Here is a 25,120-nt window from a genome sequence, read left to right as displayed (position 1 = left end):
TTATTGGGTTGAGCCACAAGAAGTCATTCATGTAGCCATCAGATTATACAACTTTATGGATTTGTTTATATCTTAATATATTTCCATGTACATGCTTATTTTTAATTTAGATCATATTTACATTACTTTTTGCATGTTTTAGATAAATTTTACATCGCTTATGGTTATATTTATGTCTATATTTAACACATTGAATGGAGTAGCTTGTCAACAAATAAGCAATTTCACCTTTGGGATGAATAAAGTACATTCTATTCTACTCTATTCACTGAAATGTGGTGAATATGTTTCATTAATTTAGCCAAAATCAAAATGCAGTAATAACAAAAATGCAATTCTGTAATTTTAAATCAAAATTTCCTGCAAATGGAATCGCCCTTTTCACTCCCAGCATGAAAACATGTAAAATAGTTGCACGTTTAAGCTGATCTCAGCTGTTGTGTTGCAGTTATTTCAGGGTGCTCAGCCACATCGGAGTTGCGGCAGTCCAGATGGGAGACAAAGAGTATTTGTGGACCTGAGTCAGCAGATTTCACGCGCAGCGGATCTGCAATAGCAGCAGAAGCAGCTGGTTGTCTGAGATCAACCTGAGCGCGGCTCGGGGGAGGGAGGAAGTGCGCCCGCGTCGCCGTGATTGACGGCTCTTGTTAAGGGGGCAGAATTTCTGAGGGGGAGAACAAGCGGTTCGGTCTTGTCAAGGTCAATCGGGGAGGTGTTTGGCAGGCGTCCAATTGGAGATATCAGCTCGAAAATTGACGATATGCAACCCAACCTGTGTGTCAGAGCTGGGTATCTAAAGGTCAGTTGAATTTCATCGCAATGATGGGAGGAATCATGGGACGTGGGGACGAGGCCAGATTGTCTGGACATGTCAGACGTCCTTGGAGGGGGAAGGTGTCAGCCGTTTTCGTTAATCACAATGTTGCTGACTTCAAATCTCTCGCTGCGACGGTTTTAAATAAACTTCTTATTCAATCAGAGAAACCTGCGGAGAGAAATTAGGCGAATAAACCGAACCTCGCCGTTCGCTCTGATTGGAGGTCTCCGCTGCGACCGTCTGTTCCTGTGAATTGAGATTCCCATGTTGCCGTGGTAATCAAGCAGTTGTTGTCCTTACAGATCACGCCCGGCGCAAGATGGATATGAGCTCCTCACGAATAAAGCTTTCCCCCCCTCTGTGTGCGAGCTTGACTCGACTCGGCGCGCCGCTCCGCCACACGGGCGCTGAAAACTGTTTAATCACAGCTCATCCATATAACCGATGATGTACTGGCCTTAAATCACAGCCGAAACGCGCTCTGCCCAGAAGGCAGGGATCTGGAAGCTCTGGCTTCAGTGACAGCATTTCTTATATATATATATATATATATATATATATATATATATATAACACTGAACGCAGGTTTTTCATTTGCACCTAACATCTGTGTGAAGTATTCATCTGCTTCAAAGGTTTTCCAACCGAGCGGCGCGGCTCCCTGGGTGGGCGTGACACAGTTGCGGAGACATGAAACAAACACGGCATGTGGTTTAAATAGGACATCGGGAAGGCCTGCATGTTGGTGTCAGCGGCGGGACAAGCGACAGCAACACAGAAGTAAGGAGCTGCAGTGCTTCCTCAGACTTTTCCACACTTTCCAACCTCAGATATTAAGGAATATCGTTGTAATTTTATATGACAGGCCGACATAAAGGAGTGGCATAATTGTGACGTGTACATTTTTGTCACCCGAAAAAAGTTGAAAAGTGTGGTGTATGTTTTTTAGCCCCCTTTAACATGGACATTCTCTTTATTTTCAGAATCCACGTGATCATGTTTAGGTTGGAGAATCTGTTGCTTTTAGTCATTCACAAAATTTGATGTTTTTGAAAAATTAGCAAGAAGAAAGCAATTGTGAAAGAATACAACGAGCCATCTTGGAAAAAAAAAACCCAAACATAAACAACCTACTCTGGTCAGATGAGAACAAAAAGTAACCTTCCCCCTTCCAGCGGGATAACGACCCTAAACATACAACCAGAGCTAAAACGGAATGGTTCATATCGAAGCATATTTATGTGCTGCAGCGGTCCAGTCAAAGTCCATACCTAAATCAAACTGAGAATGTGTTGAAAGACTTAAAAAAAAACATTTCCACCCATTCTGATTGAGCTAGAGCTTGATGTGCAAAGCAGGTAGAGTCAGACCCCCCAAAGGTTTTTTCCATTTCACCTGCAGCTAACGGTGAATCTGCACACAAATACGCGAGACACTCCCCCCACCCCAAATGCCACTTATCTCCTGACTCGCATTTAAATGCAGAAATACTTTAAGATTCATCCTGGCCTCTCAGGTCTGAAGGGACTCTGAATCCCCCTGCAGCTGTTAACAAGGAAAGACATATTTTGATATGCTAGCTAAAATCCTTTAATAAGTCTGAGCTTCCAACACTTGGTGCTTTTTTTTTGTTTTTTTTTTCTAGGTTGTATTTTTTCAAGCATTTCTGGTATTAAGTTGCACCAATATCTGATATGATTTGTACTCCACTCCTCTGTGCTCTAATAGTATCGTATATCAATGCTCAGGTTGTAGCTGTTGGGCTGGAAACTTGCAAAAACAATCTCTATATCACCTCACTTCATTCAGCATTCCTCTTCTTCTTTGTCATCGTGTTGTAAAATATTTTTATTTCCAGGTGTAAATTGATTCTTTGCAGAAAATTGATCCCGACTGTCTTCAAAAGACAAATTAACAGGCTCGGAGCAAAGCCGAGTATTGCAAGAACAGCACTTAAAATATTTTGTCTAGCCTTCCTGCCATAAGGACTCATTATTTATTTACACGAGGAGGAGATGTGATGGAGCTGCACAACAGGGATTTACAGTTTTAAACGCATAAAATGACTTTCACCTCTCATATTAGCACAACTAGCTAACAGTTGGAGGAACTCTGAGTTTTCTGAGCTCATCATATGAACTACAACACTCCTACGAATGGTTGTGGATGGCATGTTGTCACTTGCTAAAGGAGAAGGTTCTTAAAGAAACAGGCCAATTTTCAAGGCGTCAGATACAATATATATATATTTTTTGTTATTTTTTATGTATAGAGAATTTTCACACCAGCTGAAGGTAACATAGTTATTTGATTGTGCTATAAAATGACTTGTAAAACACACAATGCTTTCCCCACCTCTCTCCCTTTAGGCCTTCCTGTTATCTGCTTTGCCTCTCACACTCTCCATACAGCCCAAAAGAACCTCACACATTTTTTTGGGATGATGTAGAGAATAGTTTCTTTAATCCGACTTGATTTTAAACGCCCCTCTGATACTGAAACAGCTGAGTCTGGGTTTGAAGTACTCGGCAGTAGCATCTGCACTGAAGAGTTGTCATCACGACCTGGTAAAGCTCGGCATGGGGCATTTACTGATCAGAAGATAGTCCGGTTTTTGAGTTTCCGCTCAGCCGTTCAATGGTGAATCCCAATGAGGATGGGAATTGGTCAAATTGCTAACCTTTTGTTCTTTAGTGGTTATTGTCAGATTCTACGTCATTGAGCCGCCTGTGCAGTTAATCATTTCTAACAGTTGTGAAGTGTTATCAAACTGATCAAAAGCAACCAGTCTGCTGTGTTTCTCAATAACGTCTCCCTTAACTGCTCTCCTTCAGGGTTTCCTGCTAAAGAACATTTGTCAAAACCTCAACATGTTCACTTTGTAGCAGGCAAACTCAGGTGTAAAAGACATAAAATCAATTGTTTGATGGAGAATTTATGAGGAAGAAAGGGAAGGCATTACTTCTGGGTTGTTTTTTTGTTGTTTTTTTTTAGCTTAAATCATTTGATCTGATGAGACGAGTGGAGTTCCTCATTGTGACTGACAGGAAGACGGCCTGCTGTCTCGTGCCATAACGTCAGTTTGGAGACTGACAGTCAGAGACGGGGCGGCAGCGGCGTTCAGGGTGCTTTATGTTTCACAGCATTTTCTAGGGGGAAAAATAAAAGGTCATTTTGTAATTTATAAACTCCAGGTGCTGCATATTGTTCATTTTTAATCAGCTTTGTTGGAGGGTGTGTGAAAACCGGCCTAAATTGCCTCGACGTTGCTAAACCTAGAAGGATAGTTCAGTAGTTTTAAGGTGAGGTTCTGTTAAAAGGCCAGACTGTTAACTCATCACCTGCATTGAACGACTCTGTGTCTTTGCTTAGTTTGAATACAGACTAGTTAGAGGATAACGCCAACAGCTGGTTGGAGTGGTCTTCATAGTAGTTCATGCAAATGCTATTTTAGCTTTAACCAATTCTGATTTTAATCGATTCTTTTTCCTCACTTCTCACAGAAAATATTTTCAAATTGTGGCTTTTAAATCAATCCCTTCTGTGAGTTGTCAGAGCATCAGGGCCAGGCCGCGATGTTTCTGTTTTAACTGTTTAATTACGATAATGTAGTCATAATATTAGCAGATTAAAGGACATCTTGAATAATCTAGGATGAGTTGTTTTAATGAGAAAAAGCTTCTGTAGTTACCAGAATCTGACACGACCAGCTCAGTCCATGGTTCCTTCTTCAAAATACTCGTTTTGCTCAACCGTTTAAAAAGTTTTGCTACTGATGATAATTTGATGCTGATGTGTTAAAAGGTGACGTATTTCCATATTTGTATAATCGACACTTAAATATAATGTTTACAAGATGCTCAAGATTCCTCATTTAAATTTTTATTTTTATTTTTTATGGAGTTCTCAAAAATACCTCATTCTCCTAATATTCTGACTTTATTCTGGTAATATTACAACTTTATTTTGATATTATTTTTTACTTGATTATTGTTTTACTATATCCTTGTAATATTATAACTTTATTCTCATGATTTAAAAAAAAATCAACTTGGCCTATTTGGCCTGAATTCAAAGTCCAAATGAAGAGAAGCTGTAAAACTCGCTTGTCAAACAAGATGGCCGCCCTGAGCGTGCTGACATCACTCTGAAGAAAAAACCCAAGGAGTACAGCGATAAAAAAAAAATCAAAACTTTGAAAAAAATTTGATTAAGCAATAAAGTGGATTTATCACGGAGTCCTACTTTGAAATGCCACAATGTTTGCACTGAACATGGATTATGTTTGGTAATTACACTGGAAACTGATGTGGTGGGCGAAACTCCACCAATCGCCTTCCAGCGTGAGACATACCGAGAACATTTAAAGCTCTGTAAATGTCTGACATAAACTTAAAGCTGTAAAATCAGCATTTACTTTGTATGCTGCTTTACTTTTATATCAGATGAAATCCTTTAGTGTAAACCGCTGTGATGTTTTTGAGATTGAAGGCTGATTCGATCCCCCTGGATTAGTAGTTTGAACGTTCCCAACTCCTTCTAACCTTTTAACAAAAACTTCACTTCAAAAACTCTGAACAATCCCTCTAAGAGTCACTCAATTCAAGTTTAAGCCTCTTTCCTGTTAAACTGAAGTCCCATTAATTACAAATCCACATCTGATTTAATTACAATAATCATTTCCGACCAAGACTGGATGAAAGAGCAATGAAAACAGACTGAATGCGACGTACGGCAACGACATGAGACCGGCACAGTGTTGTAATCCGGTTACGGTTTCATCAGAAATGGTGACACTTGATTGACGCCGATATGCACAAGAGATCCTTTATGATGTTTCCGTCTTTCTCTCTCTCTCTCTTTTTCCCCGCAGGGATCCGATCCCGAATCAGAAGCGACAACTAATCTACATCAGAGTCCCAAAAGCTGAAAACGAAAGAGCAGCTCCTGTAAAACGGAGAGAGAGAGCGCGAGCGAGCGAGTGCACTCCTACACGCCGCCATCCGCCTCGGCTTCCTGAAGTTCACGGACGGTGTGAGCAGGAGCCTGGGAGGACGGCGGTGTTTGCAGACTTTGAAGGAGTTGTGTTGGGAAAAATAGTGCAGATGGTGTGGCATCATCTCCTTCCCTGTCAACCCCACTTCAAAAAGTGAGTATGAGGATTGTTCTGTTTATTTTTGGTTCCTAAGAAACAGAAATGTGCAAAATTGAACAAGAGGAAACTAGAATCACTCGTTTTAATACAGATGTGACGTAATGGGACGTAGTGATTCACATGGATCGTGGCCCAACTCAGACTTGCCAATACAGCTGAAGCAGATTCCTAAAGTTTGACAGGCGTATTGGGCTTTTTACATATCTTACAATACATCATATCTGCATATGTGACAACATGTCATCAGTACAATATTTTTCATAAATAGGAGCATAATTGTGTCTTCAGTCAGAATTAATATCAGTCATATTGTATCAAATATATTAGTCTGAGTTTTTTCAATCTCTAAATCAATATCTTTGCGCCATTATTTTGGTGCTTTTCTTTAAAAAAATGTTTTTTCTTTCTTTTCTTTGCATCTGCGCTCTCACTGCTCGGTTACTTTTTGCACCAACCTGTGAAAGTGCAGGATGGCTGCAGCACCACGTTGTCCTGAATCCAAAAGCAGTCGGACACCGATACATCCCAGGAAACATGCGAATACCTCTGTCGTTTATTTTAAACTAACAGCGCCCAACTGTAAAGGAAGATAATCCTTCCACGATTCAACCAACTGATTGACTCGCAGCCAATCAAAGTGTTTGAAACCTGGCTGATTGATTGGTGCGTCATTAATACTCACTTTTAGTTGTGAGTTTTCCAATGTGTGGCTGTTGAAGCAAAAATAATTTAATATTTCTTTCTTTCTCAAAGAAAGAAAGAAACTTTGGAATTAGCATTCTTAAATGGAGGGATCATTTCTTTCTGTGAATCTAATCTGACTCAGTGTTCATTTATTAGGTTCTAACCTAATTAGGTTACTTGTTTTTACTTACTACGTACATTAGGTTACTTATTAGGAAATGTCAGGTTATATTTTGTAAAGCATCTGCACTGTTCAGACAAATTTAAATCACTTGCGCAGAATGCTGACCTAAAAGTTTTCCATCATCCTCACAGCCGTATAATTCGATTGAAAAGCTGTAAATAATCGGCGACATGGACGAGAACAGAACGCCACCCGAACCGGAGCGACACCTTGCACTGTCACTCGTTCCCGATTTGTGGCGGCAATTAAAATCCGACCTAAATGAAGCCATTAAAAACAAACTAACACTTACCAACAGCTAAATAGTGAGCCGTAAAGCACGATTATCCCCCTAGTTTTCTTTTTGCGGGCAGGAGGCCAAAGAAAACAATCACTAAAGGTTTCTCCAAAAGCTCGCACCCATTAGAAGAACAGAACAGTTTGATGTTTTTTCTTCTTTTTAGACCGGCTTTGCACCAGGACACCTCAGTTCTTTGATTTTAATGTGCTGTTAAAGTCTGAACTTCAGTGAGTGTGCAGCTCTGCATCGTTTGAGTCATCCTAAATGAGGGATGATCTAATCCTCGCTTACCAAGTTTCTCTAAATATGATACGGTGACGGTGAGAATGATTATATTGTAGGAGTTTTGATCAGAAAATCTGATCAGTGAAGAAACTCTCCACTTGGCTCCTTAAGACCGGATCTCTCCCACATCCGATGCCTCACACATGAGAACCCCACTCATCCTGAGAAGTGTGCACTGCATGATGGGATCTTGAAGTTTGGGTCTATTTCTCAAAATAAATAACTCATATGACTTCATGATGTCCCTATTTTTTGCAAAAGTGTTTTTACCCCTTCAAGGTTTTCACAGTCAACATTCAACCGTAATATTAAAGCTGCAGTAGGTAGCTTTTATTAAAAAAAAATATTTTTTTTCACATATTTGTTGAAAAGGTGACCATCTTGTGACAATATGAGACAGATAATCTGTGGAAAAAAATCTAGCTCCTCTGCCTTCTCCCAGAGCTTCCAGTGCTAACTAAAAACAACCAATCAGAGACAGGAGGCAGGTGTTAGCGCTGTCAATCACCCTCTGTGCATCCCTGCTACTTCCCCCTTCGCCCTCTTGCTCTCTGCTACGCTACAGCTAGCAGAGCAGGCTAGTTAGCATGGCTATCAATGGTTTTTCTGTAACGGTGAGTTGTTTCTCCACCATTAGCACATTTAGCAGCGAGTACATTGAGTTGATTGGCAGCGCTGTGACTCGCCTCCTGGATCTGATTGGTTGTTTTTGGTCGTGAGTGGTGCATTTCTTCAGACAGCAGTAGTAGCTCAGGCAGGAGGTGAAGGAGACCTTTTCACAGATGATCTGTTTCTTAAACAGATATTTTTCTAAAAACATTTAAAAAAGGATTTCATTTAGGGGCATCAGAGAGAAGGGGGTAATTACTAATTCACATCTCACTTTTCATAATTGTTCTTCCATCTAACAATTTTGCACTGTGTTGGGTTGGTGAAATCCCGACAAAATACATTAAGCCTGATGATGGTAACATGACAAAATGTTTCTTAAGCCGCTTTCCAACCCGGCAATTTGCTGTATCTTAAAGACAACTGGAAAGCTATTCAACCAGAAATTACTTCATGTAAGTGATTTTCTGTGTTGCGTTGCTGTTGTAATTTCCTTTGAGAAATACATTATTAGCCAAAGTGGATTTTAACTGGATGGCATTTTGCCAGCATTTATTCCTTCTGTCAGTCCCAGGAATTGCCGCTGTGCATTTTCACTTTCAGCAAGAAGCTCAACAAAAGCTGCTCAAAGACACAGAGGGAAGTGGCTGCAAAGCAAAAAAAAAAAAAGATGAAAACATTTTAAAACGCAGATGCAGAGTAGAAAAAATTCTGTTCATGTCAGCTGACGGGATAGGCAAAAAAATAAGTAAAATAAAATAAACTCTCACATGATTCTGAAGCTCGAGTCTTAGTCAGCTGCTTTATTGTTCCCACAAGTCCCACACGCATGTGGATGACATATGCAAACGGGGGAGCAAGGACGAGAATAAATGTCTCCGAAGTGAAACTCGGAGCTTCCTTTTTTTAAACCCCCTGCAGACTGAGAGTCGGTCCCCAGACGTCCCGGCTGCGTGTGATGTTCAGAGGCTGTTGGTTTGTGGAACGCTGAGAGCTTAACATTTGAACTGGAATTCGGAGAGCAAAGCTAATCCGCGTCTTAGAGACGCCGAGGCATCGGTTGAACCGGGGCGCAACGTGAAGACGTCGTCCTAACAGCACATGAAAGAGACTGATCTCATGTTGGGACAAAAGGACATAAATCATAGAGTTATTGGTGTGACATTATCAGGAAGCGTTGCACTGAAAGGCATCCTGTCATGGAGCTGCGTTCGAGGGCCACACACTGCTGCTGTGGGTTGTAATCACTGGAACTAATTGTGGGGTGACTTTGGTGTGCGTCATATGCCACCAATGTGTGTGTGTGTATGTGTATACGTGTTTTTTTTTTCTTTATATTCATCGTATTGTGTAGATCACACTTTCTGTTTTCACTTTAATTTGACATCCTGACAAAAGTTCAGTTACTGTACAATAAAGTACGTAGGCCTCAGCAACACAGAGGATTTTCATTCCTCTGAATTCACCTCCACATCACTAGATTGTTGTTCATGTGTTGCCTACTAGTGAGATAAAAACACTTTTATTTACCTTGAATCACTTTGTTTTTTATGGAGAATTATAATCTAAAGGCCAGTGAGGTGCAGCTACGGCTTTGGTTTTCCTAAAACAAAAAGAAAACTATATTTCTAATGGGAATAGGTCAAGTGGATGCTTAGCAGTGAGAACCACCTTACTTGGGTTCAGGCTTTTTTTATGTGTGTTTTTCTTGCTGTTCATTTATGTTTGGCGTCTTTTTTACATTCAGTTCACATGTTTGTTGTTGTCAGGACAGTCTGTAGTTTGTTATGGTGATCTGTTTCTAGTGTCAGTCGATTCCCTTGGTTTGAAGTTTCTTCCAGTTGTAGTTTTGCTTCCTTTGAGTTGATTTCTGTCCCTCCCTCTCCTTCTGCCTCACCGGCACCACATTTCATCTGATCACCTCGTCTGGTTTCTTTGTCGTTTTCCATCCTGCCTCCTTTCATCATCTCATTGTTTAGTGTTGGATTCTTCCATTTACTGGCCACTTGCTTCATGACTTGCTCTCTGCGGTTTCAGTGAAGGTTTTCATTATATTTATAATGCGTTCCATTTAACCAGTATTTTACTCTGCATTTGGGTTAGTCCAAGCCAACAAAGAGCCTCGTTGTTCCTGTTTAATAATATTTGAGAGATGTGAAAGGTGGCGGATCACATTTTCCTACAAAAATCTCTTTGTTCTGATCCATTTTGTCCTGGAATTACAAAACAATTGAATTCTTTTCTTCAAGGACACAACATAGCTCATGTCTCATTGTGATAACCGATTGGTCTACAGAGTCAAAAGTCAGATCTCTGAGATAACAGGGGCTGTTGTTTGTGAGCATAAAGTTTCCCATGTTTGCTAATGTGCTTTATTATAGGATTTTCTCATCTTTTGCCTTCTGTACATTCAAAAGCTGATTCTGCTGATTTCCATGAATCATATTAGCAAGTCAACAATCCAGCTCTCGAAATGGTTCCCTCCACGTTATGCACGATAATTACCTGCAGTAGCGACTTTGTTTTTATTCAGTGTCTGAGCCAAATGAACTAGCAATAGTGAATCAGAAGTTTCACTTTCTTTTAAGCCACCAAACCAATCAAACAACCTTCTGCTAGCTATATGCTGACTTATAGACTGTAAGGCATGACAGCTGATGTCTTAAGAATATCATAATATAATATATAGACACCTTTTTTACTAATAAAATAAGCTAAACCCTCATGAGAAAGGCCTTAGTTGACTTTGTGAGACTTTTAGCTGTTTCCATTCACTTCTGCTGTTTCCTAACAAGTTCCTTTGGCACAGTTTTCGACAGAAAAAGGAKTATTGGTACCTGTGTRCATCGGAGTAACAACGCTGACCAGAACCAGGACAAAACCTGAACGCCGTCATAATTTCTATTGTTTGCTTCTTACAATATTTACATGTTGCTGTAATACCTGAGGGCGTTATTTTTTGGTTATGAGCTCTCTTCTTTACACATGACAGACATCCACAATTTAACACTAAAGGTTTAGGAAGATGCCTTTCATTTGTTTTTCTCAGATCCATTTTCGCCCTGAAAGAAGAGCCTCGTTGTGTGACCGGCCCTCCCACAGCCTCGCGTTTATATCGCGACCCGTCAGGGTTGAATTCAAATCTAACCAATTAAGCTAACCAACCTCCCTCTCAGTGTCAGTGTCTCTCGCAAATAAAAGAAAGAAAAAAAAAATCCAATCAAAGTTGTTGCTGAAGCGTGACAACCACAGGCTGACTCTTTGACTTAAAGGAGGGGGGAGATAAATTTGCCTTTTATAGGCGCCATTTAAAACCATGAAGTACATTTTCATAAAATCCAGAAGCTAGCTCTTCCTGAGATTAAATTATGTTCTCTATGTAGTGTTGGGACAACATTAAAAGCAGAGCTGGTTAATCTAGAGGCCCGTGAAGCCTTGATTGAAGCCTTGAGTGTGACCACAGTCGCAGCTCGACATCCTCTGAGCTTTATTTACCGTTTGCTCTGCCAGCCTCGTTCTGGTGTCCCACTGTATCAGGCTCCAAAGTGGCAGATGTCTGACTTGCTTATTTCTACCTGTGGTCGGACCAAATTTCGCTTGCGGTGGCAAGAAACTGGATCTCAACTGAAGCCAAAAGCGGGGAAATGCATGCAGAGAGAGCCGTCCACACTTATTACTCCTCCTGGTAATGGTGTGTAAAAAGCCTTAAAATGCTTTTTTTTTTAATTTTTTTTTTTATTGCAGCAGCATGATTTCATGCTGAAACTTTTTCTGTATTTGTGTGAGATTTTGTCTTTTTTTGTTTTCTGTTCAGAGAAAATTTACTAAAACAACTTACTGTTGTTCTGTCATTAGTTCTGTTTCAAATCTTTTGCTCTGAAGTTAAATATTTAGATTTAAGCAACTAGCTGTTTTCTTTAAAGCCATTTTTTAATGATAAAGGAGGACACCTGCACTTCTTTGATTTATCCTTGTCTTTCCCATTTTAGGGCAGATGGACATCATGGTTCCTTAAATAAAAACTCTTGAAGAAATCTCAATTTTTTTTACATCCAGAAATGCGTCAGAAAAATTTATTTGACCAGAATGTTTAGCTTCTACTGTATAGCTGCGGTGAACACTGGTGGTTTAGATGACAAAAAGAAATCAATATTATCTTTGAGGATTATTTTCTCATGCTGTGTATTTACTAATTGGAATTTTAATAAATGTATTTATTTATTTTGTGTGTTTGAGAGAGAGGAAGAGGGACACTGAGCGATAACAATAAACATTTATTTATTTGAAGTTTTTTTTCCACATTTTTGAGTTTTTTGTTTTTTTATTCAAATTGCACAATATCAGGAAGATATCTTCAATAAAAATGTAGCAATGTGGTGTATTTTTATTTATTTTGTTTTTATTTTTGAATATTATCTCATATTTTAGTCTTACAACTATTAAATGTTGTTTTTGGAAAGGCGGCAGCAGTAATAATAGGAACAATAATTCTGCCCCGCGCCATGCCTGCTCATTCTGATTGTGAAAAACCGTGACATCTGCCTCCTAGAAACTAAAAGCATCGCTTTGCACTTTGTGCCTCAAAGTGTAAAAAATACCACACTTCTGCCTGAATATTAAACTTATGTATTTCTTCTGATCAGCCGCGGAGCAGCTAATGATACGGACGTTTGCTTTAGACGACCCGTCCTGTAGGAATATTGTGAGAAAATGTCAGGAAGAATTTGCAGAGCTCAAACATACTTATTATGAAAACATTTCAAAAGAGCAACAAGATGAAGCATTTGAAAAGCTTTCATTTTTCAGCTATTCTCTTCCATATAAAGACAGACGACTCAATATCTTATAAACACAGTAAAGTAAGAAAGTGAGGCATTTTCTTAAAAATACAACTTTTGTTATCAGAGGTCATCCAACAGTTTTAAATTTCTGATGTTTATAAAGTTTTGAGCTGCATGGATCAGTTCAAGTCGATTTAAGTCTTTGAAAACTCAAATTACCACTTGATCATTTAGAGCACAGGTGTCAAACTCCAGTCCTGCAGGGCCGCTGCACTGCAACTTTTAGATGTGCCTCTGCTGCCCCACACCAGAATAGAATAACGAGGTCATTAGCAAGGCTTTGGAGAACTTATCTACACAAGGAGGTAATTAAGCCATTTCATTCCAGTGTTTTGTATCTGTGGCACATCTAAAAACTGCAGGACAGTGGCCCTGGAGGACTGGAGTTTGACACCCCTGATTTAGAGTCATGTTCCGTAATCAGTGGTGAATCTGCAGCTCTGAACTGCTAATAGGTGAGGTCCACTTTGTTGCTTGTTGATGCGTTTTTCATCCCACCAAAGGATCTTATCAGAAGCACTTTGGCACCACCTAGTGGTCAGAATTATTTTGAATACTGACTGATTCATCTAATTTGCGTAATAAACGTCTACATTTATATTTACTGTATTCTACTGTGTGCCAAATTGTTGGAGATACATTTTTTCACAATAATTCACCAACGGTTTATTCTCACACCAACCCTGCTATTCATTAAAGGACAAAGAACTATAAGTGACTTTTTTTTTCATGTGTGTCTTGCTACACATGGAGGGAAATGTTCACATTTCAATTAAGGTTTTGCTGGGGAATTCAATGTATTTGGGTGAAGTGCAAAGCACCATAAATTCAAATTATGACACACGATACTGAGAGGAATACATAAAATTGCTTATTTATGTCACCGTGACGCCAAAGTGTGTGTTGCATTGCAGAAAGAAAAAAACTTTCCAAATGGGACTTTTATTGATGAACCCGAGGTCAGATCCAGTTCAGCTAAGATAACTGATTCCCTTGTAACACCCTCAAGAAACCCACTGGATTACACCATCGATCAAGGCCAGCATTCAGCGCGTCGCAAAACACTCAATCTCCCCCGCCAAAAAAATAAAAAATAAAAAAATCCCGCCGACTCACGATAGATCCGGCCCCAGCTTTGGTCACAGCGCCGGAGCACAATTGCCGCAAGCAGGATGCCACCCTCATGTTAATGCCGAAAGGATTTAGCTGCAATCCATCTATCCTGAAGCGGGAACGGTGAGCTGAAGGAGTTTAGAGGGAAGCAGCGGCAGAGAGAGCGAGGAGTTGGACTGGTGGCACAGCAGAACTTATTGCGGTGCTGTAGGAATGAAACACGACACGGCGCCGTAAAGCTATACGTCAAGTAGCTTTAGGGTCCTGTGAGCTGCGCAGCCACCAACAAACACACAAGGTGAATCCCCCCCCTCTCCCCCCCCTGAGTGTGAATGTTGTTGGGCTCTCGGCAGACGACCGCGGGGTTTCTCTCGCCTCGTGGAGAACCAGCGGCAAATCCTTCCTATAGTAAATATGGAAAGTGAAATGAGTAATTACGGCCTCCGCATTTTAAGGCAATTAGACGTAAACATCCAGAGTGTGTCAACGTGCGGCGGATGTGGCGAACAGGCAGCTGCGTAATGAAAGCACGGGACTATTTTTAGCCTCATTTCTTGGCTCCGGATCCAACCTTTCATGAACAGTTTCTGTGCTGACGATCAAGTTAATTTGTATGGAATTGATGCTGATATGCAAGTTTTTTTTGTTTGTTTGTTTTTTTTTTTTTACTAATAAGTTGATTTCGTCTTTGTGTTTGAAGCAAGAGCAGTGATTTAGCAATGTGAAGTCACAAGTCCGTTCGCTGACGTACATGAATAGAATAAAGAAAAGAAGAAAATCTGTCACTTCCTGTTATTTAGTATACAATGAGGACAAGACGTTGCTTAATACGTTTTGAATGTGCTGCTACATTTAAATGCAAAGTAACTGTTGACAAGCATGCTGGACCTGTTATCATATTACATTATTCAAAACTCTTTCAATTTCTTGCAGAAGTAGCTGCATGCTTCCAAATTTTGCCACATTATATCCACGTACTTCATTGTTTTGTATTTGTTTTTAAGTGACAGACCACCACAAACAAGCGCATTACAGTGAAAAGGAAGGAAATCAAAGTTTTCAAAGGCTTTTTACAAATAAACATCCTAAAAGTAGGGTGTGAATTTGTATCCTGACACCCCTAAATAAAATCCTGTGCACACATCAACACAAAGCAGTGCATAATTGTGACACGGAAGGAGAATAATGTTTTTCACAATTTTCTTTGAAATTCTATGAAAGTATAAAAGTCTGAGAAGTACGGCCTGATTTGGTAATCGGTCCCCTTTGAGAGGAGGCTTCATGTAACGTCCCACAGCTGCTTTAGGGGTATCTATCTACTGACTTTATGTTGAGACCAACATTTGAGTTTTTGTTTGCTAAATATCTGCAGCTCAGTCGGTTTAGAGGCAGAGTGTCTGTGAAGAGGAGTTTTCAGGTCTTGTGACAGATTTTCCATTATATTTAGGTCAGAATGTTTTACTGGATCATTCAAACATAAACATCCGTTTTCTAAACCAATCCATAGTAGATCTGACTGTGTGTTTGGGGTCGTCCTGCCGGAAGGCGACCGAAGCTTTAAGCTTTATTTAGCTCGATCTGAACACTAACCAGCTTCCCTGTCTTTATTTTTTATTTTACTTATTTTTTTATTTTATTTTAATGAAAGCTACTTCACAGTTTGTTTCCCTGTGTAGATGCTGGTGCGTTCAGGGTGATTTTCAGTGTCAGTTTTCAGTCACACAGAAACTTCCATTTTGGTGTGATCTGATCAGATTCTCCCTCTTCACCTCCTTCAGATTTACCCCCAGGTCTCTTTTCTGCCTCTCTAATAAATGTTCTCCTTGTCTAGCCTGTCATGTTAAGTGTTCACCTCCGACTTGCTGATTGTGCGATACCGTTCTTTATCAAGCCTCTTCACTGAACGGCTTTTTACTAGTTGGAGAACTACTTCAGGCTCTGGATTACATGTAGCTGAATCAGAGCTTTAAAAGAGGCTCAACACAAACACTTCTTTTGCATTTTTATCTTGTAAAATCATTTTTTTAAAACTATGTGTTGTGCTACTTTGTGTTGATCTGTCACTGCAACTGCAGACCTCCAGTTACTACTGCTCTGCAATTGCCTCGTTTGCATGTCGCCCAGTTTGGTCAGTAACCATTCATTTGATTCAGGTGTGTTGGAGCAGAGATGCATCCAATAGTTTCAGGACACAGTGGCAAATTACAGGCATCTGCTGTATCTCATAAAATACCTTACATGTGGGGTTGAGGTGTAAAGAGAAGCTTAAAGGCGATGAATACTTTTCCAAGACATTAGCTGGCAGTTTCCATTCATCATATTGAAAGTCGGAAAATAAATTTGCCTCACAGAAACACGACAATTTAGAAAAAATATGCAATTTTTGATCAAATGTTTTGCACTACCATGCGGAGGTTTTAGGGTTGTGTGGAAATTTGTGTGTTTTGCAAAATTGCAATGGAAACACTTATTTATTTTGCATGATCTATCATCAACAACCAGATGATACTACTGGCAGAAAAGATGAAGAAGACGACAGGAAGTGGGAGGAGGATGATGGCACAGCATGTTCTTTAATGACTTATCGCGTCAATAAACTTCTCCATGATTTCAACTGTTTCTTATTTAATAGAAATAGAGATTTTTTTTTTACATTAGTGGATAATAGACAAAATGCAGCTACTGTAAGGAGTGATGACGTTACATTTTGCTTGTTTACTTTCAAGATTTAGCTTAGAATCTGCAGAACTAAGTAAAAATACTCTTGTCTTTTTTAAAAATGTTCCTTTCATAATCCTTGTTCCATATTATACTCGCTAAAAAATAGCAGGCCCATATGACAAAGATAAACAATCCGATATTATTACAACAGATTTCATCTACCTCAAATACAATCCTACAACTTCTGTGATTAAGCTAACGTATCATTTTCCTCTTTCCGTTTCTTTCTTTGTGACTCTTCCTTCATCCCAGTCGTCACTCTGCCCATCCATTCCTCATGTCAAACGCCTAAATCTAAAATCTAGTGTACGGTCATGTCGTGGAAGATAAGCTGTGGACCACAGTTGTCTGGTTTTTTTTTTCTTTCTTTTCCCATAAGTGAAGTGGATTTTATGATGCGTCAGGCTCTTTAGCCATCTAAAACCCAGTTTTCCAGATTTCCCCTGTTCTATGCCACTATTAGAGTCTTAGTGAGGAGAGGGGATTCAGTGGTCCAGCTAAAAGCTGCTTTCCGTCACACTCTCTCTCCCTCTCTCTCCGTCCTTGTCTGTTTTTTATGCAAATTGATCCAGTTCCAGTATTGGATCGGGTGTAGTCGGGTGTCCAGTACTCGGCCTGAGGCGACCGGCTGTCTAGCTCGCACATTACCCCACATCCCGACTTTACTCCCCGCCACAGATCACGCTCCACATGTGGGTTAATGCTTTCAATTTGATCGTCCGTGGACAGACAAACAAAAAAAGGTCTCTTTAGGTATTCACAAACACAAAGAGCTGTAATTTTTTGGCATTCTTTTGAGCTTGAAGGAAAAAAAAAGAGCAAGCACAAGACCCCAAAAGAAAGAAAGAAACGCTCAAAATGTGTGGCTGTTATTCCATGTAGCACCTGCTTAATCCAGAGAATCACAGCTCAATATGCTCTTTTAATCCCTCTGGTTCTCTGTGCCTCTTCAATCTCACACCACATCTATCTTGTTTTTAAAGGGCTGACCCAAATACTCTAGTGTTCAAGAGACTCGCAGCCAAAGCTCTTGGGATTCAAAAGTCATCCATTCTTTAGCACTACCCCGACTGTCGCTCCCACACACACACACACACACACACACACACACACACACACACACACACACACACACACACACACACACACNCACACACACACACACACACACACACACACACACACACACACACACACACACGCACGAGCGCAAACAAATGCCCCCTATGAACATTTACAGCAGAAAACCGCGTACATCTGCCTTTCTGCTCGTAAACCGAGTCAATATCAAACTGCGCAAAGTAACAATCTCCGCTTTTTAAATTTTTTATTTCGCTCTTCAGGTTCCACTTTAAAGAGCACTGACTCCACTCTACTGCGTCGAGGGGACTGGAGTGGAAGTAGGCATGAAAAGGGATTAGTGGGTTGCAAGTCAATTTGAATATTTTGTGGAGTTGGGGGGAGGGAAGGAGGGCGATGCAGCGCAGATGTTGGTGACCAACTTCTGTATCTTTCAGTGTAAAACCGAAGCAAGTGCAGAAAACCGACACCAAAAATAACGTCCTAAAATGTAGTGGCGTTTCATTTTAGAGGAAAAACAAATGCATCGTTGATAAGTGACTGAAAGAGGAGATTTTGAAAGTGCTCGCTTCTATACTATGATAGCTATTTTTAAATTTTTGATGCATAAAATTTGTTTTAACAACGCAGGGGGCTCTATGAGATTCTCATAGTAAAATATTTTGAGTCAAAGTAGATGTATAAAAAAAGAGTACAACTGATTTTATTTGAAACAAAAAAGCAACATATAATAGTCCTACCTCTGAAAATATATTATTGCAATCATAATACTGCTACCTCTAATGGCGATCTGTTGTTACTTTCATAAATATTTAAATTTAGCAGTAGTAGCACCAAGTGTTTCCTTAAAGGAGTTTTTATCCTGGTTAAATAAAAGTTTATGGTGCATTTTGATTTGAGACAACTTGCGATTAAGTGTTTTTTTTTCTCTCTTTGATGTTCAGAGCTTCACAGATGTGACCTTTACCAATTTTTCTACTTTAATAAAAATTTTGCACATGAAATGTAGTTTTATGAATTCAATAATTCTAGCGGCTAAAAGCAGTTTCACATTCAACGTTTTTAACATGGTAGAAAACCAGGGTTAAAGCTTTCTGTGATTAATTCTCAATTATTTTAATTAGAAATAAGGCAAATTACCTTTGCAATTTCTTCAGTTTTAAGTGTAAAAGGAAAACATGAGACCCTGAGACCCTCTTTATACATTAACATGCCCCCACAGTAACAGCCCCAATCTCCACCAAGATTAAACTTAATCCTGCACAAACATTCAGACTGACAAATGACATGCAGTGCTTATTTTTCCCTTAGATGATCCCTGATCTGCTTCGGTGCCACGGCTCCCCGAGTGTTTGCTTATGTTTATGTATTGAAACGTTGATTCACGACACTCGTAAAATTTCGAGGTGACTCCGGCGGCCTTTGCAGAGGCACGTTCAGCGCCATGTTTGCAGATGTGCATTTAGTACATTTGACTCCCAGCAGAGTTTGTCATTCATTTGGTTAATTATCGCGCTGTTTGACTTACACTCCTGGGAATCCTGTAATCTCTATAAGAGGCGACTYGCTCTGGCAGATCACCTCGGATTTGTGGGAGAATCAATACTCGTGCTGGGCTGCGCTTGGCTGCCACGTGGGCCTGAACGACGCAAACCGAAGATGCTGGCTATTGAACTCCGTGATGGGCTCAAGTTGTCACCGATAGTGTTGCAATTTGCCAGTTTCCGAATCCCAGCAATCAATTCCGCGCTACACTGTTGTGATATTGCTCATTTAATCAGCAACAACAGCAAATGAGGACACCAATCACGGCCTCGGTGCAGCTTATGTAAATTCCCCCTGCGCAACCTGTTAATGAGGTACCAATACCTCCTGATTTGGCTGCAGATAATATCTTTGTATAACTCTTATTAATTTTGCCTCATGACCATCTCTGTGTAGCTTACAGTCATACATAATAACTATAGAACTTCCTAATCTCTTCTTAATCATTTTTGCTTATTTTAAAACTTATTATTTGTGCATTTTCTTAAGACGGGCTTTGATTATAAGGTTGAGAATTTATCTTTCATAGCTCCTCTATCTGTACATCAATATTTGCCGGTGCATATGTTGTTTTTTTTTAGCTTTGAATTGAAGGCAGAATGTGTTGAGAGGCTGAGAATCCATGCAGGTCCACCCATGTGTGCACAACCCCCTGATGGTACGATTATTGACTGGTGAAAAGAAAAACTCAGTCTTGTTTCTTGGCGCGACATGCTTCTGCTCAGAAGCAACAACAGGAATATTGTCCCTGTGTTGTAATCTTGGTATTTCTTTCTATTAAAGGGGCTGACAAAACCACAGTAAAATATGCTGTTAAGTATAAATGAGCTCATTAAGCTTGATTGAAATCATCTCCGTTTTCATGTACAACAATCATCTAATTTGCTCCTGGATCAATGTTAACTGCTGTCTCTTTTTTCTCTCTTTCTTTCTCAGGGTGGAGGTCGCAGGATTCCTGCTCGGTGCAGCTTATTAGGAAGCAACACCATACTTGGGGAGGGACAAAAAAAAAGACAGTCTTCATGTTCCTAATAATGGCACCTGTTTGCATGGCCAAACTGGGTGCCCGGCTCTTTGTGCTGTTCCTTTGCCTGACTATACATGCCGGCATGCTTCGGTTTGCTGCTGCTTCTATACAAGGATACTTTGGGGACATAGACATGACGTGCCCATCTGTATGCAGGTGCGACGAGGACTTTATCTATTGTAATGATCGTGGGCTGAGCTCCATCCCATCACTGCCTCCTTCTGCATCTGTCCTCTACCTTCAGAACAACCACATAAACAACCCAGGCCTCCCCACCTCCTTGGAGCGTCATTTGTCTGTACGCGTTGTCTACCTCTATGATAATGAGCTGGATGAGTTCCCCATGCACCTTCCTCCGTCTGTGCGAGAGCTGCATTTGCAGGACAACAACATACGCACCATCCCTCGCACCACGCTGGCTCGAATGCCCCTGTTGGAAAAACTCCACTTGGACGACAACTCCATCTCCACCGTGTCCATTGAAGATCAGGCCTTCGCCGACAACCCGCGGTTACGCTTGCTTTTTCTTTCACGCAACCACCTGTCTAGTATTCCCTCGGGGCTGCCAGCTTCTTTGGAGGAACTGCGTCTGGATGACAACCGGATCTCTACTATCCCGACCCACGCTTTTCGAGGCCTCAACTCGTTAAGGTGTCTTGTTTTGGATGGGAACCTTTTGGCAAACCAACGCATTGCAGATGACACATTCTCTCGTCTCTCTAACTTGACAGAACTGTCCCTTGTGCGCAATTCCCTTCAAACCCCACCTGTCAACCTGCCCAGCGCTCATCTACAGCGACTGTCTCTACAAGACAATGCCCTGACTCACATGCCACGTGGTTCCTTGGACGGCATGCACAGGTTGCTGAGATTGGACTTGTCAGGAAATAACCTAACTACGTTACCAAGGGGGCTGTTCAAAGACCTTGACAGTCTTGGCCAGCTGCTGGTGCGTGGGAATCCGTGGCACTGTGGCTGCAACCTCCGATGGCTTTATGACTGGTTGCATGCCCGCGGCAACACCATCACCGTCAGGGGTCTCACTTGCCACGGGCCGGACAGGGTGCGAGACCTTGCTTTGATTGACCTAGGCAGTGATATGGAGGAATGTGAAGTCGTGAGACTGACAGGGACTAAAGACAAAGGGGCTGTTGGTGGGGTTGAGAGCTCCACTACCAATGCACCTCCACAGGGTTCCCTCTTTACTCTGCGCTCAAAGAGGCCTGGCTTTGGGTTTCCCGATTCTGGCTTAGACTACACTCTTAGCAGCAGTGGTGTGGGGAAGAGCTTGGCGCTAAATGTAAAACCTCTATCTCACAACAGTATTCGTGTTACCTGGAGTGCAGCTCAACCGAGCTCCTCTTTTAGGCTAAGCTGGCTCCGACAAGGTACTGGGAATGCCATGGAATCGATCACAGAGACGCTTGTGCGCGGCGATCGCCAAGAGTATCTGCTAACTTCCCTGCAGCCACGCTCTAGCTATATCATTTGCATGGTGCCACTGGCTGTCAGTTCAGAAAGCAAAGCGTCCGTTTCTGGAGATGCTGACTCTGATGAAGCCTTAGTTTGTGCAAAAGCAGAAACGACAGACCTTAGCTCATCGGAAGAGGAAGAGAACGAGGATTCACGTCAGATTACATCACTGCCCCTAGCAGGGATTATTGGCGGAGCTACCGCCACTGTGTCTTTGGCTCTAATTTTTGGTGTCTTCTGCTGGTACGGGCATAGAACTGGGCATTTATGTTCCCGTGACCACTACACTCGCAGTAGCTCGAGGAAAAGCAAAACCTACGACGACTACATTGAATCTGGCACGAAGAAGGATAACACGATCCTGGAGATTCGCGGCCCAGGTTTCCAGATGACACCAATGCCAGCTTGTCCGCCGATGCAGCCGAAACCCCTTCGAGAGGATTACATCATTCACACCATATTCCCCTCCAACGGCACCGGCTTATACAAAGGGTCCAACCACGTTTCTAATGCCGGGCATGGCACCAACCGTGGCTATAGAGAAGGAGGAATCCCAGATATAGACTACTGCTACACATGATGTATTGTACCAGATGCTGTTCATAGTGTAATTGGTAAAACTGTATAGATGCACAATTTCCCTTGGCATGGACACTTCTGAAGCACCCCTCTGTGCCTTCTTCTTCTTCTGGTCTCCCATTCCAAATGACCTAGGATTCATTACTGAGAGGACTGAATACAATTAACTGAACTGTGTGGGAACAATTCACTGCAGGAAGCAGCAGCCAGTGCCCCAGGTGTAAATGCACAGCTGAGTGTTTCTTCACCATCTTAGTAATGGCCTGTGTATGATTCTCTCTCTCTCTCTTTTTTTTTTTTTTGCTCTTTCCCTGTGACATGTAAGAATGTATCTTTAGTGGAAAGGTCAAACCTGGCGTGGGCGAAGTTGGAGTTTCTTTTTCACACATGGGAGCCGCAGTGGTCAGCTCAAAATGGATTCATTAATGATGAAAAACAGACATTTTTGGTACTTTTTTCTTTCTTTTCCTTCTCACCAGTCACACACAGTATGTAGTCTTATTGACTCATTGCTCCAAATGCCTCAACTATATTGATGTGCCCTATCAGCTACCCGAGCAAAGGGCTTTGTAAAGCTGTGAATTGTTCTGTTTTAAACAACCCAATAACCACTTGTCTTAAAGTAGGCTTGCTATTTCCTTATTCAGTAGATGGCAGGGTTACGACGGTACGAGGGCTGGTCAGCTTTGGTTTTACCTCTTCAGATCATTCACCTGAGATCAGTAAGGTAGTGCTGCAGCACGTGTGTGTAGATTATTTACCATTATCATTACCGGCTGGGCTGTGTTCGGATAATGCTTTGTCGTTTATTTTTCAGTGGGTTGTTCCATGATGAAACTCTGCACAGATATCTTTATTTATATTGTCCTTTATGATATGATTTGCTTAAACTGCTTTTTTTTGTAATTTGTACCTCATGTTTGTCACAGTTTATGAATTTCAGCCGTTTTCCAAGTTCTGTTTTTCACTTTAAACATCGACGTGAATTGTCGATCGAGTGCGTTTGTACTGTTATGTCATTTCATTATATTTTTTTTAATCAAACCACCCAAAGGTTTGGCATGTGAACCTTCAGATCCCCTTAGGCAACGACCTCAGCTGCTCTTTTCCGACGTGTGCTTCACCCCGTGACCTCAGTTGCTGACTTTTTGGGTTTGTAAACGGTTTCCTCCCCGCCGCCATTCTGACTGAGCGGACAAGCTAATAAAGCGGAGCCTCCTGCTGGAGGAAGGACTCTTGTGAATGACCTAGAAGATGAGGCCAAGAACTGTGAGTGCATTTGAGGAGACTCCAACCACAACACTGTTGACCTACACTGTGGGGCGGCGGCCAAGTTGTGTGGGCGGGTGGACAGGTGGGGGATTGAGGGGGGGGGGCTCATCAGTGATGGCGGTTCACTGATGTTTGTTTTCGCGACCGGAGAAAGGCCTCCGCTCATTCCACCTCTTTTATTACTGAGCAGCACTAAAAATGTAAATGTGTTAGCACTTAGCAGGGAGGAGGAATAACAGTAACGGGGGTAAAGACGCAAACCTGTGTGTATTGAGAAGGATAGAGAATTGATGGCTGCTGCACAGCAGGGTTCAGCGCTGCATAAATCTGTTTGTCATACCTGGATGCGACCCCACCCCCCCACCCCGGGTTTATTGTCGTCTATCAGTTGTTTATCACTGTGTTGCTTCCAAAGGGGAAACCGTTTGTGCTTCCTTTGACTATTCTGTCCGGCAGAGTTTTGTACTAGTGTCAGACAATACGTCAGCGGAATGTAAAATTTACCTTGCACCCAAAATTACTGGCTTGGCTAATTTTGTTTTGGGGAATGTTGATATAGTGTAATTGTGACTTTTTCTTTCTTTCTTTTTTTTTTTTTTAAGTGGGTCTGTTAAAGATGCATACTTCCTCTTCATTTGTATAAATAAAATCTTGGCCACAGCCACATGAATATATATTTTTTTCTGGTGAAAATTATAGAAAATAATAGTGCCATAATTTTGCGTTAAAAGGAAAAAAACAGAAGAAGGGGAAAAAAAGATGTAAACCTGAGATGTGTATGGAATTTGCTTTTTTAATTCATCTTCAGAGGGGATTAATAAAAGTTTTATAATCTTGTTATCACTGCAACCAGTCATTTCACCTCACCCCTGTGGAGATAATCTTTTAGCAGCTCAGGAGGCGTCGGAGCAGCAAAAGATTTCTATTCGAGTGAGCTGTCTTCACGCATAAACTTGACCCACATATTGTTTCAGTTTGAAGGAGGCCTCATGTAAGACGCACCACAGCCCGCAGCCAGACGAAACTGGCCGGGAATATGAGCCGGAGCATGCCAGCCTCTTAGCAGGCCGCTGCCTGGACGTGACCTTACGGCCTCGCTCAAACCTGACGCTAACATGTGTAGACAGCGCTCAGCACAGATGTGTGAATGTACCCGAGAGGCAGTAAGGAAGCACTGAGAACCGCGTCGCATGCAGCTGGACTCTTTCAGCGCGTCTCCATGGCGATGACAAAGGAACACCAAAATAGATTCCCATTTCACACGATTAAAGTTTTATTTTGTAAAAAAAAAAAAATCTCTCTAACCACATGTTTTAGTTATTTCACGTGGATCAACTGGCCACTTTGTAAAGGTACGTCTTGGTTGGGATCCATTTTGCATTCAGAGATTCTTTATTATTCAGTGTAGATTTCATCCAGGTCACACAGTGGCTGCAGCTTCGTCCGTTGCTCTAG

At 41.3% G+C, this 25,120-nt stretch overlaps 1 protein-coding gene across 4 annotated transcripts in view; it reads left to right on the top strand.

Annotated features, from left to right (window-relative positions):
- flrt1a (fibronectin leucine rich transmembrane protein 1a) overlaps positions 1–24,339 on the top strand; it is a 73,280-nt gene extending 48,941 nt beyond the window's left edge. For 3 of the 4 annotated variants that reach the window (XM_017308712.1, XM_017308710.1, XM_017308713.1), the window contains 2 exons: positions 5,691–5,966; positions 20,251–24,339. In XM_017308712.1, coding sequence (XP_017164201.1) covers positions 20,337–22,394 — 2,058 coding nt within the window. In that variant the 5' untranslated portion in view covers positions 5,691–5,966; positions 20,251–20,336 and the 3' untranslated portion in view covers positions 22,395–24,339. Of the gene's footprint in view, positions 1–1,452; positions 1,598–5,690; positions 5,967–20,250 lie in introns of all 4 variants that reach the window. The other variant, XM_017308711.1, reaches the window with a different exon arrangement.
- The last annotated feature ends 781 nt before the right edge of the window (positions 24,340–25,120 follow it).

The sequence above is a fragment of the Poecilia reticulata genome, linkage group LG14 (assembly GCF_000633615.1).
Source record: "Poecilia reticulata strain Guanapo linkage group LG14, Guppy_female_1.0+MT, whole genome shotgun sequence".
Lineage (NCBI taxonomy): Eukaryota > Metazoa > Chordata > Actinopteri > Cyprinodontiformes > Poeciliidae > Poecilia > Poecilia reticulata.
The sequence above is the reverse complement of the archived record's forward strand: the minus strand, read 5'-3'. Positions and strand labels throughout refer to the sequence as shown.